General features: G+C 36.2%; 2 protein-coding genes across 2 annotated transcripts; both read left to right on the forward strand.

The window, feature by feature from the left end:
• Positions 1 to 1,974: 1,974 nt before the first annotated feature.
• On the forward strand, positions 1,975 to 6,418 carry LOC121771805 (probable methyltransferase PMT26). The gene is made up of 9 exons (XM_042168689.1): positions 1,975 to 2,137; positions 2,742 to 3,779; positions 3,863 to 4,012; positions 4,246 to 4,516; positions 4,600 to 4,710; positions 4,798 to 4,972; positions 5,119 to 5,391; positions 5,619 to 5,813; positions 5,899 to 6,418. The coding sequence occupies exons 2-9, from the start codon at positions 2,796 to 2,798 to the stop codon at positions 6,125 to 6,127; spliced, it is 2,388 nt and encodes a 795-aa protein (XP_042024623.1). The 5' UTR covers positions 1,975 to 2,137; positions 2,742 to 2,795; the 3' UTR covers positions 6,128 to 6,418.
• Positions 6,419 to 15,220: 8,802 nt separating this feature from the next.
• Positions 15,221 to 15,922, forward strand: LOC121771048 (nuclear transcription factor Y subunit B-7-like). Its single transcript, XM_042167845.1, has one exon. The coding sequence runs from the start codon at positions 15,221 to 15,223 to the stop codon at positions 15,920 to 15,922; it is 702 nt and encodes a 233-aa protein (XP_042023779.1).
• Positions 15,923 to 19,366: the final 3,444 nt, after the last annotated feature.

Consider the following 19,366-nt stretch of genomic DNA (forward strand, 5'->3'; position numbering starts at 1 on the left):
ATTTTCATGATATTAACATTAAATTTAGCGAAGAAAGTTTGGGGAAATGCAAGAAAGTTTCGTTCAATTTGGGAAAATATCAGAAAGTTTCAAAAGTTTTGGGGAAATATCAGAAAGTTTAATTACAAAGTTTCCTTTTTATCCATGTCAAATTTTCTTTATTCTCATTTTCTGCCACATAGATAATAAAATAAGTATGCATTTTCCACATCATCTTCAATTTGATCGGAATTTTGAATCGGGGAAAAAACAAAAAAGTTGAAAGTTCATGTATTTATATTCAAAAAACAAAGTTTTGGGGAAAAAACAGAAAAAAATTGAAAGTTCATGTATTTACAGGCTAATAACCCTTTCATTTATTAGTTACTCCACTTATTATTTATGATTTTCAGGTATAACATTCAATCCACCAATCTCAATTAAGTCCTATTACTTTACTATTCTATCCAAATTAGAAAGAGTTTTGCTTGCAAATGACACATGCATACAGTTTGTACTTTAGATAGGGCAGCTGAGAATTAGGGGTGAGTATTCAGATTTTACATCAGATTTTTGTCCAACATTATCCGAAATCCGATATTTAAACCATGGAATCCAATTCAACCCAAAAAAAATCCAAAAATGCATAAAATTCAAAAATCTAATACCAAATTTCCAAATTTTTTAAAATCAAACCAAATTTGGAAAATCTAGCAAACATCATTACAATTGTTCAACAGAAAACTTGTACTAGTACTTGTTCGTTTATAATTATTTTCATTTATATCTATATATATAAATATATTTTGGATTACTTTGAACTTTAAAATATCTGATTCGATTCAAACATCCAAAATTTATAAGATCCGAATCAAATATCCAAATTCAAACCAAATTTCGAATTGCACTCTGATTCGGATTGGATCTTTGAAATTTAAAGCATATATATCTTCAATTTAGTATGATGGCTAAAACATGTAGGATGAAAAAATATGAAATAATTTAATTCAAAACACATAAATTAATAAAATATTTCCCATATCTAGATATCTCAAGGTAAGACCACGTTCTCCAGCCTTAAGAATTACACACTTGTTAGTGGACTACCAACTAATAACATGACCTATATTTAGTATAGTATTTATTCTGTTATATTTCTGATATCAGCTCTCAGTCTCTAACTTACATTAGTACTTCATCCATCCGTTCTATATTACTTGCACTATTTCATTTCGGCCAGTCTCAAACTACTTACATTATTTATAGTTTAAATTAGAATTAATGTATTTAATTAATATGTTAGATTAAGTTAAAAGCCCCTTTATTAGGTTATGTTTCATCACACTTAAAATTCTAATTTAATTATACTAAAAAATCAATCACAAATTTAAGGCATAAAATGAAAAGTGCGAGTAACATGAGACCAATGGAGTATATAGTAACAATAATTCAACAATTTGAGAAAATATTGAAACGAAGATCCAGACTTTTATTTTGTTTTCAGTTGTTATTTACATTACATAAAATCCATTATATTGCATAAAATTAAATTACCATATTTTGATATTAATGTTACTTATTTTGATATTATTATTATTATTAACCATATTATGATATTATTATTATTATTATATGCAATATAAAAATTGACCTTAGGTTGACAAGAGTTTTACTCCATTCATTTTGGTAAAAATGGTAAAACCGTCGTCGGTGAGAAATCCCCACACCAACTGTATGACAGAATTTCACGGCATTCTTGTGGATTCTCTTCGGTTCCTTCTTATCTCTTTCCATCCCAAATTCATCCGCTGTAAATCCTCATTTCACAAAAGGTAAAAATTAAGGTGCAAAAATGTACTGCGTTGCTGCAAATGCGATCCAATCTGCAGACATCAATCGTTAAAATATACTGCACCGGCAATACACCTCTATTAAAAATATAAAAATAAAAAAATAAAAAATTCGGAGCCTTTTCTTTCAGCGTGAATATCGGAGCCTTTTATATATACACACAGTCATACGCGCTTCATTCTCACACTGCAAGCCTCATTCTCTAGAGCAGCATTTAGGCCTACTCACCGACACTTCGTGGATGGGCCAATGACTACAGTTGATGCTGTCTTTCTTGCAGATCTGTGTTGAGGATTTTGAGATAGAGGTACGTGAAAACATCCAGCTGAATTTTCTGCTGTTCGTTTAGTTTATATTGTGAAATTGTTGTTTGAGTTGTGTTTTTGGATCAGATCTCTTGTCTCTCCTCATTGTTGCTGTGTTAAATCTTGATGTGTGTCGTAGATCTAGGCTGTTGAATTTCGTTTTTTTAATTTTAGGTACGATTTTGTTTGATTTCGTGGGATTAAGGAATGTCGAGAATTTTGTTGCGAGATCCCTTAGATGTGTATCGAGTTGGGCGGAAATGCGACCTGATTTGAAATGAGTTCGTTTTTTTGATACATTATTTGTTCTGATCCGGTGGATTTCTGGATTTGATTGCGTATTGAATTCATATGTATAGAGTTGTTGCTATTAATGGCTGTTGTGTGTTACTCTTTATGAAATCTTATTCAGCTGGTGAGCGGTTGTGTTATACTGAATCATAGTATATGAGTGTTTGTGCTAAAGATGAATAGTTGTGTATAACTACTATTTTGTATGTTAACGTGTGCTTCCTTGCTTGTACTTTGCTCTATCTTGTTGAAGTTCGATGTTATTTTGATTGAGTGAGCTATCTAGGCCGGATCTCATTGTTTGCTTGTGTTTAGGTGTGCTATAACAAATAAGTGTCGAGATTGATTACTTCGATAGAAGTTGGAGCGATGGCTTTAGGGAAATACTCTAGAGTTGATGCTAGGAAATCATCATCGGGCTATTGTTCGACAGTCACGATTGTGGTTTTTGTAGCCCTATGTCTAGTTGGGGTATGGATGATGACGTCTACCTCTGTAGTTCCTGGCCAGACTACTGATGTTTCACAGGAGAACAAAAATGAGGAGAGAACACCTGTAACTGAGATCAGTTCTGAGAACAAAAACGATGAGGCCAACAATGAGGAGACCAACACTGATAATACTCCAACTGATGAGGGAAAACAAAAGCAGTTTGAGGATAACCCCGGGGATTTGCCCGAGGATGCAACCAAAGGGGATGCAAATGCAAATCAGGTGGAGAAAAATGATGTGCCTGAGCAGACAGCAAAAACCGAAGAGGAAAAGCCGGAAGAGAAGTCAGGGGATGAAAAGAAAGATGACAGGGATGGATCGAAAGACGACTCGGAAGATGGTGAGAAAAAAAAAGTTGAAGTGAATCAAGATTTGGAAGCTGGAGAGAATAAAGAAACTAATTTAGATAATGAGCAGACGCCTGAAGGAGACTCAGGTAAAACAGATGGAGAAAAAGAAGATGGCCAGACAGAGGAGAAGGCGGACAAAGAGAACTCCACTGAGAAAAAGGACAATTCAAGTGAAGTGTTTCCATCTGGGGCCCAGTCAGAGCTGACAGATGAATCAACAACTCAAAATGGATCATTTCCAACTCAGGCCACAGAGTCGAAAAATGAGAAAGAGGCTCAAAAGTCATCTGGTTCTGAAAATGGAAGTCAATACAGTTGGAAGCTTTGTAGCACTACTGCTGGGCCAGATTACATCCCGTGCCTTGATAACTTGCTGGCAATAAAGAAACTTCCATCAACTAAGCACTATGAACACAGAGAGAGGCATTGTCCCGAAAATCCGCCTACCTGCCTTGTTCCCCTTCCTGAAGGATACCAACGTTCAATAGAGTGGCCTACAAGTCGGGAAAAAGTACTACATTTTGTTGAAAAAGTGTTTTTCATTTAATATATTGCTTTTTGTATTTACTAATTGACTGATGTCCCCTTTCACAGATTTGGTACCATAATGTTCCCCACAGCAAACTTGCAGAAGTTAAAGGACACCAAAATTGGGTTAAAGTTAGTGGTGAATACCTAACCTTCCCTGGTGGTGGTACCCAGTTTAAGCATGGTGCTCTTCACTACATTGACTTTATACAACAGGTGATATGTCGCATGTGTGAGGCAACTTTGATATCACCATGGCACCATAAATGATCTTAAAATGTCAAATTATTTTCAAGCTTGATTTGGTTTTGGTAATATTATAATCTTTTCATTCTTTGCCTAATTTCTTTGTTGCTAATATTTTAGACCATCTGTTTACACATTAGTTGCTGTGGTATAACAGTTGCCAACTTTCAGTATTAACTTACTCCATATCATGTATTATGTAGTCTGTGCCTGACATTGCCTGGGGCAAGCGATCCCGAGTGGTTCTGGATGTTGGCTGTGGAGTTGCTAGCTTTGGGGGTTTCCTCTTTGATAGGGATGTCCTGACCATGTCATTGGCCCCAAAAGATGAGCATGAGGCTCAGACTCAGTTTGCACTTGAAAGAGGAATTCCCGCAATATCTGCTGTCATGGGTACCGCGAGGCTTCCATATCCTGGAAGAGTTTTTGATATCGTCCATTGTGCACGTTGCCGGGTGCCCTGGCACATTGAAGGTACTTAGTTTACTACATTTGTTTACATACCTTTTGGTGGCTTTCAAGATTTACCGACATACTATGATCATTGTAAAATTTAGGTGGGAAGCTTCTCTTGGAACTGAATCGATTACTACGACCTGGTGGTTTCTTTGTTTGGTCTGCCACTCCCATTTACCAAAAATTGGCTGAAGATGTTGAGATTTGGGAAGGTACATTTTATTTTCTTTGCTTCTACATAAAGCTAAAACATCTCTTTGATTATTAACAAGTTAGCACATTCCTGGCAACATTGACAGCTATGAAGAAATTGACTAAAGCTATGTGCTGGGAAGTTGTTTCAATAACCAAGGACAGAGTAAATGGAGTAGGAATTGCGGTATATCGCAAACCTATGACAAATGAGTGCTATGAACAAAGGTCAAAGAGTGATCCTCCATTATGTCAAGACTCTGATGATCCCAATGCTGCCTGGTACGATTTTGTTTATCAGAACAGAAGCCTTCCCGCTCCTTTTATTATGATAACATGATTATACACTGTTTGCTGAAATTCAAGTGGTACTAGTAGCATAACTAGATATCAGTTTATATATTGATCTTTTATGTTGATATAATCAGGAATGTGCCTCTTCAAGCATGCATGCACAAAATACCTGTTGCTTCTACAGAACGTGGCTCTCAATGGCCAGAAGAATGGCCCGCGAGGGTGGAGAAAGCACCTTACTGGTTGTCAAGTTCGGAGGTTGGAGTTTATGGTAAACCAGCTCCAGAAGATTTTGTGTCCGATTACCAACACTGGAAACGTGTTGTAAAGAACTCATATCTCCAAGGACTTGGAATAGACTGGTCAAATGTGAGGAATGTCATGGATATGCGACCAGTCTATGGAGGGTAAGCAAGGGAAAAAGAATTGACTCCATTATTATGTTCTTTATGAGATTTGCAGTCATCCTTCTCTAATTTACTTATCAATCTGCAAACAAATCCCTCAATCCAATTTTTTTCGTTTAAAGGGATCAACAATTTTCTTGATTGCCTGGCTGAACACAATCTTGTTTTTCATTGCTTACTATATTCTCTTCTCTTTTAAAACTACTCTTAAAATATCCCCTTTGCAGATTGGCAGCTGCTTTGAGAGAGTTGAATATTTGGGTAATGAATGTGGTCAATATAGATGCTCCGGATACACTTCCTGTCATTTACGAACGCGGTCTATTTGGAATTTATCATGACTGGTGTGAATCGTTCAGTACCTACCCACGCTCTTATGATCTTCTCCATGCTGACCACCTCTTCTCCAAGATTAAAAAGAAGTGCGTATGATGTATCATTGCTTTGACATGTGAGCTACTGTTTTATGCTTGATGTTCTAAATCTTGTGGATGGTTTTCTCAACAGGTGTAATTTCATGGCCTTAGTGGCGGAAGTAGATCGGATTTTGAGACCCGAAGGGAAGATCATCATCAGGGACAGTGTGGATATCATCAATGAGCTTGAGGCCATATTCAAATCTATGCAGTGGGATATTCGCATGACCTACTCTAAGGACAAGGAAGGATTGCTCTGCGCTAAGAAATCTATGTGGCGACCTACTGAGGAAGAGAAGGTAACGTACGCCCTTGCTTGAAAAGCATACGCCCGTGCTTGGTCTTGACGCCGTGCCACATAGGTTAGGTATTTTTTGTTATCGTTGGCACTGCTACTTGTGTATTTTTCTGCCTTGGCTTAAATAGCATATTTTTAGTTGTTTAGTTGGGTGATTTTTAGAAGTTTTGTCCAAGTTCTATTGTATTATTAGTGGCCATGAAGGGCAATCAACACACACATACACACCCTCCCCCCCTATTAGTATGGCCCATTGCTTCATTAGACTGCAAATCATACTACTTTTATCATTTAATGCAATTATTCTTCTATATCTTGTGAGTTTCGATTTTTGTAAGGATGTGGTGATTCAGGTTCATCTGATTTTGTCTTTCCACGAGCATGTCCAACTAATTTAAAAACCTTATGTAACGATTTCTAGTCTTTCATGAGCATATTGATGCTTCAACAAAAGAATAAAAACGGACATAAGGCTTTGTGGAAAGAATACTCCTACAGTCCTACTACAAAACTATTTTTAGTGGAGGTTTACAATGTATTCACGAAAATATGCTTAAGGGAATAAGGGGTAATTTATTCAACAGCAATGTATAAAATTTTCTTTTAATTTCAAATGTTATGTTATCAAGGAAAATTAATCTTGACTCGGAATATTTTTCCGGTTATATACATAGAGAGGTGTGTGATCAAAAACTAACTTTTTACAGTAATAACTAATAACTAAATATCAATTTTGTATATTAAAAATATCAACACAAAGCCATAAATTTATCAATCTTTCTTGTGTTGATAAATTATTTATTTGTGTTGATAATTTTAATACACAAAATTGATATTTAGTTATTAGTTATTACTGTAAATTAGTTAGAACACTAACGCAACCCTATATATATATATAGAGTCTTGATCATATGATAAACCCTAAATATCGTAATAACCCTATAACCAAATCTGGACCACACATATTTCTAATCATGCGGTTGAAATTCAAACTTAGATTTACTTCATAAAAAAAAGCACAGGGGCAAAACTGTAATTTCCCTCATTTAATTTCTGAATTTCTCCAAATATCACGTAAAATGATAAAATGATAAAATGATAGGTTTATTGCATAGAATTATAGTTTTGAGATTCAAACTTAGATTTACTTCATAAAAAAAAAGCGCGGGAGTAAAACTGTCATTTCCCTCATTTAATTTCTGAATTTCGCCAAATATCACGTAAAATGATAAAATGATATGTTTATTGCATAGAATGATAGTTTTGCCGGATAGAATGATACTCTGATTTGATAAAATGATACTTTTGACTGACTGATAAAATGATAGGTTTATTGCATAGAATGATAGTTTTGCCGGATAGAATGATACTCTGAGTTGATAAAATGATACTTTTGACTGACTGATAAAATGATAGGTTTATTGCATAGAATGATAGTTTTGCCGGATAGAATGATACTCTGAGTTGATAAAATGATACTTTTGACTGACTGATAAAATGATAAAATGATAGGTTTATTGCATAGAATGATAGTTTTGCTGGATAGAATGATTCTCTGAGTTGATAAAATGATACTTTTGACTGACTGATAAAATGATAAAATGATAAAATGATATATGTTAGGTTTATTGCATAGAATGATAGTTTTTCTGGATAGAATGATACTCTGAGTTGATAAAATGATACTTTTAGCTTATAAATGTTAGGTTTACTGCATAAAATGATAGTTTTGCCGGATAGAATGATACTTTCAGCCGATAGAATGATAGTTTTGCCGGGTAGAATGATACTTTCAGCCGATAGAATGATAGGTATTTTTGGTGTATAAAATGACATTTTTGTTTAATAAAATGATACTTTTACCTGATAAAATGATAATCTAAGCGGATAAAATGACAGTAACCTTATAAAAGTGATACTCTGAGTTGATAAAATGCCACTTTTGACTGACTGATAAAATGATAAAATGATATATGTTAGGTTTATTGCATAGAATGATAGTTTTGCCGGATAGAATGATACCCTGAGTTGATAAAATGATACTTTTGACTGACTGATAAAATGATAAAATGATAAAATGATATATGTTAGGTTTATTGCATAGAATGATAGTTTTGCCGGATAGAATGATACTCTGAGTTGATAAAATGATACTTTTGACTGACTGATAAAATGAGCGAAATTCAGAAATTAAATGAGCGAAATTTGGATACGTAAATTTTATCATGAGCGAAATGACATATTTACCCCCGCATTTTTTTTATGAAGTAAATCTAAGTTTGAATCTAGACCACGTGATTTTAAAAATGTGTGGTCTAGATTTAGTTATAGGGTTATTACGGAAATTGGGGTTATCATTATAATGATAACCCCAATTTCCGTAATAACCCTATAACTAAATCTGGACCACACATTTTTAAAATCACGTGGTCTAGATTCAAACTTAACTTTCCTTCATAAAAAAGGCGCAGAGGGTAAATATGTCATTTCGCTTATTTAATTTCTGAATTTCGCTCATGATAAAATTTACGTATCCAAATTTCGCTCATTTAAATACGTAAAATCTTATTTCCCATGATATACAGATGTATGAGGTTCAGTTACACGTATGTATGAGGTTCAGTTATACGTAAAATCTTATTTCCCATGATATACAAATTTCGTTCATTTAAATACGTAAAATCTTATTTAAGTATCATTTTATCATTTTATCAGTCAAAAGTATCATTTTATCAACTCAGAGTATCATTCTATCCGACAAAACTATCATTTTATGCAATAAACCTAACATATATCATTTTATCAGTCAAAAGTATCATTTTATCAACTCAGAGTATCATTCTATACGGCAAAACTATCATTCTATGCAATAAACCTAACATATATCATTTTATCATTTTATGAGTCAGTCAAAAGTATCATTTTATCAACTCAGAGTATCATTCTATGCAATAAACCTAACATATATCATTTTATCAACTCAGAGTATCATTCTATCCGGCAAAACTATCATTCTATGCAATAAACCTAACATATATCATTTTATCAGTCAATCAAATGTATCATTTTATCAACTCAGAGTATCATCTATCCGGCAAAACTATCATTCTATGCAATAAACCTAACATATATCATTTTATCAGTCAGTCAAAAGTATCATTTTATCAACTCAGAGTATCATTCTATCCGGCAAAACTATCATTCTATGCAATAAACCTAACATATATCATTTTATCATTCTACGTGATATTTGGCGAAATTCAGAAATTAAACGAGGGAAATGACATATTTACCCCCGCATTTTTTTATGAAGTAAATCTAAGTTTTAATCTCAACCACAAGATTAGAAAATATGTGTGGTTCAGATTTGGTTATAGGGTTATTACGTGATTTAGGGGTTATTATATGATCACAACTCTCTCTCTATATATATATATGGATGTATTCATTTCTTTTTTCCATATTTTCTCCTATCTCCTTCTTGATCTCAGCCGTTTATTTCCTCCATCCTATGGCCTAAATTATTGGCTTTAACCATTAAATTTAATTCAATTAAGAACCGAAAAGGACACAATAGGTAAGCACTAAATTGGTTGTTATGGAAACTTCCATGATTTCCTCATTTGAAGATCTTGGCGGTTATTTTTTATTTTCACACGCTCCAGACGTGATTCTCTCCCTACTTCCTCTCTGCACTTTTTCTTTCGCTCTTTTACACATTGCAATTCTCTCTTCTCCGTTGACGCATGCTCAGTATTACAATCGTGTATTGCCGGCGTTGTGACAATCGTTTTTCTCTCAATAATGGAAGAAGGTAATTCAACGTTTGTCTTCCTTGTTTATGTATCGGAGGTTTTAAAATCAATTCAGATCAGTCCGAGTATTCGCTCGTTGTAGAGCAAGTAATTCGTGTATTGTGTTGTCGTGTTAAAAAATGTTGGCCAATTTTGATTATTTGGGGTTTAGGGTTCATTCATTCCCCTAGGGTTGCCCAATTCTGGGGGTTAGGGGTATAGTATAGGGTGAGAAACACAACCTCTACGAAGGACCGCGAGTATGAGTAATTCCTTTAGGGTTTAGATATCGGCGTGGCTAGGGTAGTAGTTTAAACCGATACAAATAATGCACCAAATGTTAATGGATAATGGATGTTATTGACTATATAATGCATAATATGTGAATTGCAATGTATAGGATTTTTGAGCCAGTTTGTTTGTTTACGTTATACAATTTCATGAATAGGTCAGGATTGGCAATGTTTGATTGTTTGGGTTTTGTTTCAATCATTCCCCAAGGGTTTACCAATCATTGGGGCTAGGGTGTAGTATGTAGTAAGTCCACGAGTTTCATTCATTCATCTAGGGTTTAGAAATTAAAGCCGCAATATTGTAGTTTTTAACGGATACACATAATGTACATATGTGATTGTGTAATGGTTGTTTTATATGTAATAATGGACGATTTGTGAGCTGTAATGTAATTGTTTGTATACCAGTTTAATTTATGCGGCCGAGCTTGATTGTTCGGTGCACGTTTCTTGTTTTTCCCAAGGGTTTAGCAACCCTTGGGGCTAGGGTGTAGTATGCAGTAAGTCCACGAGTTTCAGTCATTCATCTAGGGTTTAGGAATTATATCAGCTAGGCAGTAGTTCTTAACTGATACACATAATGTACATGTTATATTATATAATGGTTGTTTTATGTTCTGTAATGCACGATTTGTGATCTATAATGTACATTTTACTGACCAATTTAATTTAAGTTTGCCCTTGTTTGAATGTTCGGCGCACGTTTCTTGTTTTTCCAAAGGGTTTAGCAATCCTTAGGGCTAGGGTGTAGTATGTACTAAGTAACAAAGTCATAACCAAAGTCCACGAGTTTCAGTCATTCAACGAGGGTTTAGAAAGCATATCGGCTAGGTAGTAGTTTTTAATTGAATCACATAATGTACATATTATATTATATAATGGTTGTTTTAGGTTATGTAATGCATGATTTGTGATCTGTAATGTACATTTTTACTGACCAGTTTTATTTAAATTTGGCCGTGTTTGATTGATCGGCGCACGTTTCTTGTTTTCCCCAAGGGTTTAACAATCATTGGGGGTAGGGTGTAGTATGTACTAAGTCTTAAAACCGTCGTCAAAGTACACGGATTTCAGTCATTCATCTAGGGTTTTAGGTTCTGTAATGCACGCTTTGTGATCTATAATGTACATTTTTACCGACCAGTTTAATTTAAGTTTGGCTGTGTTTGCTTGTTCGGCGCATGTTTCTTGTTTTCCCAAAGGGTTTAACAATTCTTAGGGCTAGGGTATAGTATGTACTAAGTAACAAAATCATTACCAAAGTCCACGAGTTTCAGTCATTCAACGAGGGTTTAGATATCATCTCGGGTAGGGAGTAGTTTTAACTGATTTACATAATGTACATATTATACTAAATAATGGTTGTTTTAGTTTCAGTAATGGACGAGACATTAGCTGTAATGTATATGTTTGCTGAGCCATTTTTATTTCGGTTTTTGTACAGTGGTGGTTGTACCTGATTGTTCTCCTGAGTTGAAGCCTGTCGTCGGTCAGAAATTGTCCAATGCTGAAACAGATGGCAATGGAAAAAGAGACGCGGAGGGGCAAGAGGCCAGCTTGATATATTTTGTTCCACACAACATTATTGGTTTTTTTCCGGATTAGTCTTGTGCTTCACTTGGTTGTCTTAGTATTATTAGTATTCCCAATGTCAATATTTAATACATATTATTATTGCATTATTAATCTGTTTTCGTTCATTATCGTTAATGAAGTTGTACATTATTGGATACTAGCACTTCACTTACTATATATAGTTGTTCCATTACAGTTCATTAGTAGACACATTATGTACATTATACGTTGCATTACGAAACTGATAATGTACATTGCTAATCCTTGAAGTATACCATTATTATCCCAACACACTTAATGGAGTGTACATAATATTTTTGCATTAGTAATCTGTTCTCGTTCATTATCGTTAATGAAGTTTTACATTATTGGATATTAGCACTTCACTCACTCTACATAGTTATTCCATTACAGTTCATTATTAGACAGATTATGTACATTATACATTGCATTACGAAACTGATAATGTACATTGTTGGCCTTGAAGTTTTTCATTATAGAATCGTGCTAGATTAACAGAGTTCAGTACCCAGTAGGCCAAGTAACCTGGAATCTCCTTTATGTCAAAATGCAGTATAGAACCGAAGTCAATTTCTCTGACGGTTTCCTTCTGCCTTGGAGTAAGCGTTTTCAGACAGTTTAGAAACTCATACGGGGTTCGTCGTCAATAGAGATGTCCGACCTTTCTCCCCCCGGGTTTCTTTTGGTCACCCACTTCTGGAGTCGTGCTTGGCCCGACCTCGGCCAACCTTTCCCTGAATTTCTGCGCTAGTGCAACTGGAATTACATCATCGACTGCTTCGTCGATGTCCAGTCTTAGTTGTTTCTCTGCTGTGGAATCATCACCATATAACATGAGAAAATTATTCTAACGAACAAAATAATGCATAATATTTGATATATAATGTATATTACTGATTAAAGAATGCACATATTCATTTGAAAATCACATGATGTATAAAACATGATAAATAATGCATTCAAATAGCCAAATAATGTACAGATTCAATCAAGTAATGAACATACAAATATTGCATTCACTCTTTGACCCATGTACAACATCAGTCACATGATGCATAAAACAAGATGAATAATGCATAGAAATAGCTACATAATGTACAGATTCTGTCAAGTAATGAACATACAAATATTCATTCACTCTTATTCTGGCGGTTCCAATTTTCGTTTCTTTACTAATTTTCTCATGTTGTATTCATTCGAAAATCACATGATGCATAAAACAGGATAAATAATGCATTCAAATAGCCAAATAATGTACAGATTCAATCAAGTAATGAACATACAAATATTGCATTCACTCTTTGACCCATGTACAACAACGTCACATGATGCATAAAAAAGGATGAATAATGCATAGAAATAGCTACATAATGTACAGATTCTGTCAAGTAATGAACATAAAATATTCATTCACTCTTTGACCCATGCACAACAGCAGTCACATAATGGCTAAACCATGATAAATAATGCATAGAAATAGCTACATAATGAACAGATTCAATCAAGTAATGAACATACAAATATTGCATTTACCCATTGACCCATGTACAATAGCAGTCACATAATGGCTAAAACATGATAATTAATGCATACAAAGAGGTAAATAATGTACAGATTCAGTTTAATAATGCGGCCATGAATACCCAGTACTTCACGTAGAGAAGCAGACAACTATTCCATGAATTGGAAATGCAAAAGAAATAGAATGCTCACCTTCAGACTAGGATGGTTGTGAAGTTGAAGGACGTCCTCTTTTCGTCATGATAAATCTGGGAGACGAACCAAAAAACAGAACCCTATAAGATTTCATCTACATAATGGGTCACTAAACAATTTTAAACCAGAAAATAATTACAAAATCAATTAAAGACCCAACCCTAACCACAATGAATACGAATAATTATTTAACAACCAGAAAATAATACGAAAAAATTGTTAATCGACGAGTTGGTGGTGTGGTAGGCGGCGAATATCGCAGATAAACGGTGGATGGAACACAGTTTGACAGTGAAACAGACCACCGTCGACGCTCTGTGGATATTGACAGTCCTTTGAGGAGGCGACTAGGGTTTTGAAAGTTGATCGAAATTGGGGAGATGATTTGCGGTGAGAGATTGAAGGAGAGACGTTTGGAGTGAGAAATTGGGCAACCCTAGGGGTTGAATTCCTCAGCATGCTTAAATTTCGGACCTTCCATATTCGGGCGGTTCAAATTTTCGTTTCTTTACTAAATTACCCTTATAATGCACTAAAACAACCTTATAATGCACCGCGGGTTTAAAAAACAAGCATCCATCCGGACCGTTGATGAATCGAATCTAACGGCACATATTTAGAAGAATGAAGGATCTAAGGGATGAATAGGAGAATAATGCTCCCCTATATATATACATATATATTTGGAAAAAAGAATAGAGGTAAATAATAGGAGTATTAATTCATCTGTTGTTTGACATGATGGCGATTAAAGTCAACTTAAGTAGTATACTATTTTTCTGTATCTACGTCTCTTTTTTATGTTTAGCAACATATTTTAAAATGCTACAGTTTTTATATTAAAATTTCCATTGAGATTCCAAAAAAAAAAGACTAAATATCAATCATATTACACAAAAAGTTACCAGAACAAATTGGTTGAGTTCTAGACTTCTAGCTTAAAAAATGCTCCAGACAACACTCAATCTAATTATATTATCAAAGTCATCGACACTACCAAGCTCATCAAGCAAGTCCAGTATAGATTGGGGAAACACCAAGCATATCAAGTGCGGCCGCCATTGGCATTGCACGCCCAAATTCAATCCGATGAAACTTGCGTGAAGCCAGCCTTTGGCACGCAAGTTCATACCACACATACATGGATTTGTACTAAGATTTCATATATGATTTGCATATTTTAAACATATACTTATGGAAGTAGGCACATGGATTAAAATGATTAAAGTAGCCATTGTATGAATATACATACTTGATCTTCGTCCATAAGAACTGCAAAAATAGATAGTATGATTATTTCTTATATTTTTATATTACTCACTAGTTTTATTTTTATTATCTTAAAGTGGTTATTTTTTTAGTTTACTCAAGTACTATAAAAATCCAACATAATGCTCAAGTGAACTTTGAGAAGCTTTGAAGTGATAAACATAGACTTCAACAAATCCATAAAACCATTATCCTCCCCAAAAGAACAATTTATTATAAAAAAGTTATAATATAATCAAAATAAAAGGCTCATGTGTAGGAATGGGAGAGAGTTATGGCCACCAAACTAATATTAGAAATCACAAAACATCATTTCCTATGCATACGCCTATTCCCATGCACTCATCACCCTCTTAACAAATTCCATGTAATCAAACTAACCTTTTTTTCATTTCCAATTAATTCTAAAAAAAGAGAGAAATTCTCATCACCATTCTCTCAAAGACCATGAAGAGAGATAGAGATGATTTTGAAGATGATGAGAAGCCTCAAATTGGCTCAAGTAGTAGAACCCCCTATACAATTAGTCATGACACTACCACATCATCATACCCTAATTCAACCACCAATCAAAATCCCTACGCTTCGAAAAACAACAACAACAACAATAACAAAGAGCAGGACCGTTTCCTCCCCATAGCGAACGTGGGGAGGATCATGAAGAAGGTGATCCCAGGCAACGGGAAGATCTCCAAGGACGCCAAGCAAACGGTCCAAGAGTGTGTGTCGGAATTCATCAGCTTCGTCACAGGAGAGGCCTCCGACAAATGCCAACGAGAGAAGCGGAAGACGATCAATGGGGACGACATCCTTTGGGCAATCACGACCCTAGGCTTCGAAGATTATGTGAATCCACTCAAGATATATTTGGCAAAGTATAGAGATATTGAAGGGGAGAAACTCAACGTACCAAAGCAACAGCCTATGGAACAACAACAACAACAACAACAACAACAACAACAACAACAACGCATGCACCACGACCAAAACTCACCGAATATTCCGTACAATAGTGTGTATTCCACCGCGAACCTCATCACGCAGCCACCCTTCATCTCGGGCGATCCGCCCTTTCCCTTGCCTTTCTCTCAGAGCTCTATTCAGACAGGTTCGTTGCCTCAGCATGATCATGTCGAAGATCATTGGTAAATCGATTTTTTATTTTTTTTAATGTTTGATTTTTTTTTCCTCTCATTGATTTGGAGTGAGGAGAAAAGTTTTGATTGTATATGGTATATAGAGTGCATAGTTGATTTAGAAAATTATAGAAACCAATTTATTTGGAGTTACCAACTCTTTTTAGTAGTGTCTGAATTTTTCCTAATTATTTCGATTGTTAAGGAAAGCCCAATGCAAGGTAGAGGTGAGTAAAAAAAGAAATATTTGGTTGAATTTAGGCTCATTGGCCCAAAAAATAGTACTCCATCTCCCAACTTCTATATGGTTAAGATAAAATTGAAATACATAAATTAATTAAAGAAGCAAAGATGTTCTTAAGATTTTATGGTTAATTTCATGGGTGGGAACAAAGGTAAAACCCTGGTCTTAATTCTTGAAAACTATTCATGATCAACATGAATTTCTCTCATATTTTAAGATTTGCTAAGATCTCCTGAAAATTATGAAGGAAAGAATAAAAGAATGCACACATTTTACAGTGCTTTTGTTACAACTTGAGATTTCTGTTCATATTTACATTTGTTAATTATTTTAAATCTCTCTTTCTATTTTTTTTTCTTTCTTCTCTTGTCCACTTCACTAGCATACATTTAGATGACCTATTTTTGCCCTCTTATTCCAACAAAGATGATCACTTACTCATTTTAGAAATAATTAAAATATCTAATTACTTTTTCTCTCTCTTATTTTTATTCATATATATTTCCTATTTTAAAACATTCAACAATCTTTCCTCTCTTACTTAATTAATCTTTCATACTCCAATTTGTAAATACCAACAATATTTTCTCACTCTATTTAAACTTTTTAAAATAAGAGTGCATAAAATCTCGCGCTTCCTAAGAAAGAGTCATCTTCAATGAGATGAGACAAAAAGAGGGTACTAATTAATACACTCGTTGTCACAAGGTAGATGAGTCATAGTATTTCTTTTCGAACTGTTCCGAGTTAGTTGAGTCATAGTATTTTTTTTCAGGTCGTCGAGCCGTTTTATTTTTTGACAAAAAATTTATTCTCTTTTTCTATCTTCTATTACTCTCATTTTTATCCGTTTTAAACTTCGAACATTATTTTCATATATCTCTTGTCCAAAAAGAGAGAAACACCTCAATTTTCTTGGGACAGAGGTGTAGTAGTCGTGAAACTTTAAACTTGTTAGGTAGAAAAGATTTTTACCGTGTCTAGTGGCTCAAATATTTAATGTTCAATTCTTTTTACACAAGGGGATAATTTTCCGTAAATGCAGAAACTAATGTGACCAAATTTTTATTTATAACCAACTCAAAAGTCTTGGTTAAAGAATAGACGAACTTTATAAATTTTGAAATTTGACTCTAGCCCAAAACCCACTACCTAGTCAATATTCAATAACTCTATAGCCAATTCTACAGAATCTTGAAAACCAACATAAAATGAATTAATTGTCCAAAAAAATTATTTTTTAGTTGCGGATGAGAATTGAGGTGCGAACTCCATATAGTTCAATTCCATGTTACTATATAACATGGATTAAAGATGCATGAGTTCTAAGTTAATTGGGCCAAATCCAAAGTACTTAAGTTTTATAAAGTTTACATTAAACTTAGTTCCAGCTGGACTATAGTTGTACTTAACCACTACTTTAAATGCTAGAAAGTAGTAACTAATAATACATTTCGCTTGTCTTTTTTCATTTATTTGTTAATGTCATTGATACGGTACCCCAACCAACCGATCCGGGGCCGGCGGATGACGAGTCGCCGGAACTAGATGCAGGGGAATGAAAAATATTATTTTGCCCAACAAATCGTTGACGACTGAAAACCTAGGCGACGAACTGCCCGACGGGAACGAAATCCCGCGCACAGTTAATCTCCTTGAAGCCGCCGACCCTAATTCGGGCGCCGGTACTATTACATTGCCGCCAACTACGGTTGCCGGTTCGTTGAGGGAGGGAATACCCTTAACATCTGGTGCTTTCATCGACGTACTCATGAATCGTTTCAACAACAACGGAAAATCAGCGTGGGGCGTTCATCGACCGGATACGTTTCCGGATGGAACGTCGCGGCGACCGACCTTCAACAATCGCCGCGCCGGGCCCTTCCAGCGGCCACATGTGTGAGACGTGGATTTGGAGAACCGCCCTACATCGGATTCACTACACGACGATTCCGTGAATGGAAAATTGGATAGATTATTGGACAAGATGGATAAATTCGATATGTGGAGGGAGGAGACGGATCGCCGTTTCGAGAGCATGGACCCGAACTTGTCGCGTGAACCGGAGCCCCCCCTAGGGTTTGACGATGCAGATGAGGGGGATTACGATGATTATCGCAGGCGACAATCGGGCGACAGAGGAGGTCGTGCCAGAAACCCTGGTTTCAGGTTTCGCGAGGGTGCGATGGGCGATAGGGGCCGCCGCGATGAGAGGGGCAGGAGCGGACTGACCTGGGACCCCTCGGGGGCCCGTTACGCTCGTACGCAGTTCGGAGGGTGGCCACCGCATGCCGACACACTTGCGTCGTGCTGGGACCCTCCCCACAGGTATCAGCCGCCTGCTGCGAGGTTCGATAAAAATGCGGTCTCCATGAAACCGCCTCGGTTCGACGGCAGCGACTCACCGAACTGGATCTCGAGGGTTCAGTATTATTTTGATCATGTGATGATGCCTGATGCCTAACGGCTTCATTATGCAGTCATGCTATTCGACCCTCCAGCGTCAGAATGGGTATTTAATAACTGCGCCAACACCGATTTTGTCACGTGGCAGGAATTTCTCGAGGACGTCCGCCACCGCTTCGACAGACAGAGCTTCAAAGATTACTTCGGGTTGATAGCCAAGTTGACCCAAACAGGCACGGTGTTAGAGTACCATGATACGTTTGAAAAGTACTTATATAGGGTCCAGGGTGTCCCAGAATCGAAATTATACACTTTGTTTGTGGCGTGGCTAACATCGGATATGCAGGAACGCATCAAATTACACCAACCGACCATCTAAGTGGGCAAATTTTCTCCCGTGGGCGGAGCTTGCTCTCAATTGTTTCCACCATGCAGGATTGGGCATGTCGCCTTTCAAGGCGCTATACGGTCGCGAACCTCCCAGCCTGGTGTTCGCACAGCCCTCGGCGTCGACCCCTACTTCTGCCGCGGAGCTGATCCGTGAACGCAGCAAGCTTCTGGTGGAGCTACGGCGGAATTTGGAGCGCGCCCAACAGCGTATGCGGGAGTCCGCAAATAAACATCGTCGCCATGTAGAGTTTGAGGTGGGCGACTTGGTTCTTTTAAAGCTTCAGCCATACAGGCAGCACTCGGTGGCACGCCCACAGTCGGCAAAGTTGGCACGGCGCTACTACGGTCCCTTTGAGGTTTTGGAGCGCATAGGGCCCGTGGCGTACAAGCTGCGTTTACCGGAGGGCAGTCAGATTC

This window comes from Salvia splendens, chromosome 16 (assembly GCF_004379255.2).
Source record: "Salvia splendens isolate huo1 chromosome 16, SspV2, whole genome shotgun sequence".
NCBI lineage: Eukaryota > Viridiplantae > Streptophyta > Magnoliopsida > Lamiales > Lamiaceae > Salvia > Salvia splendens.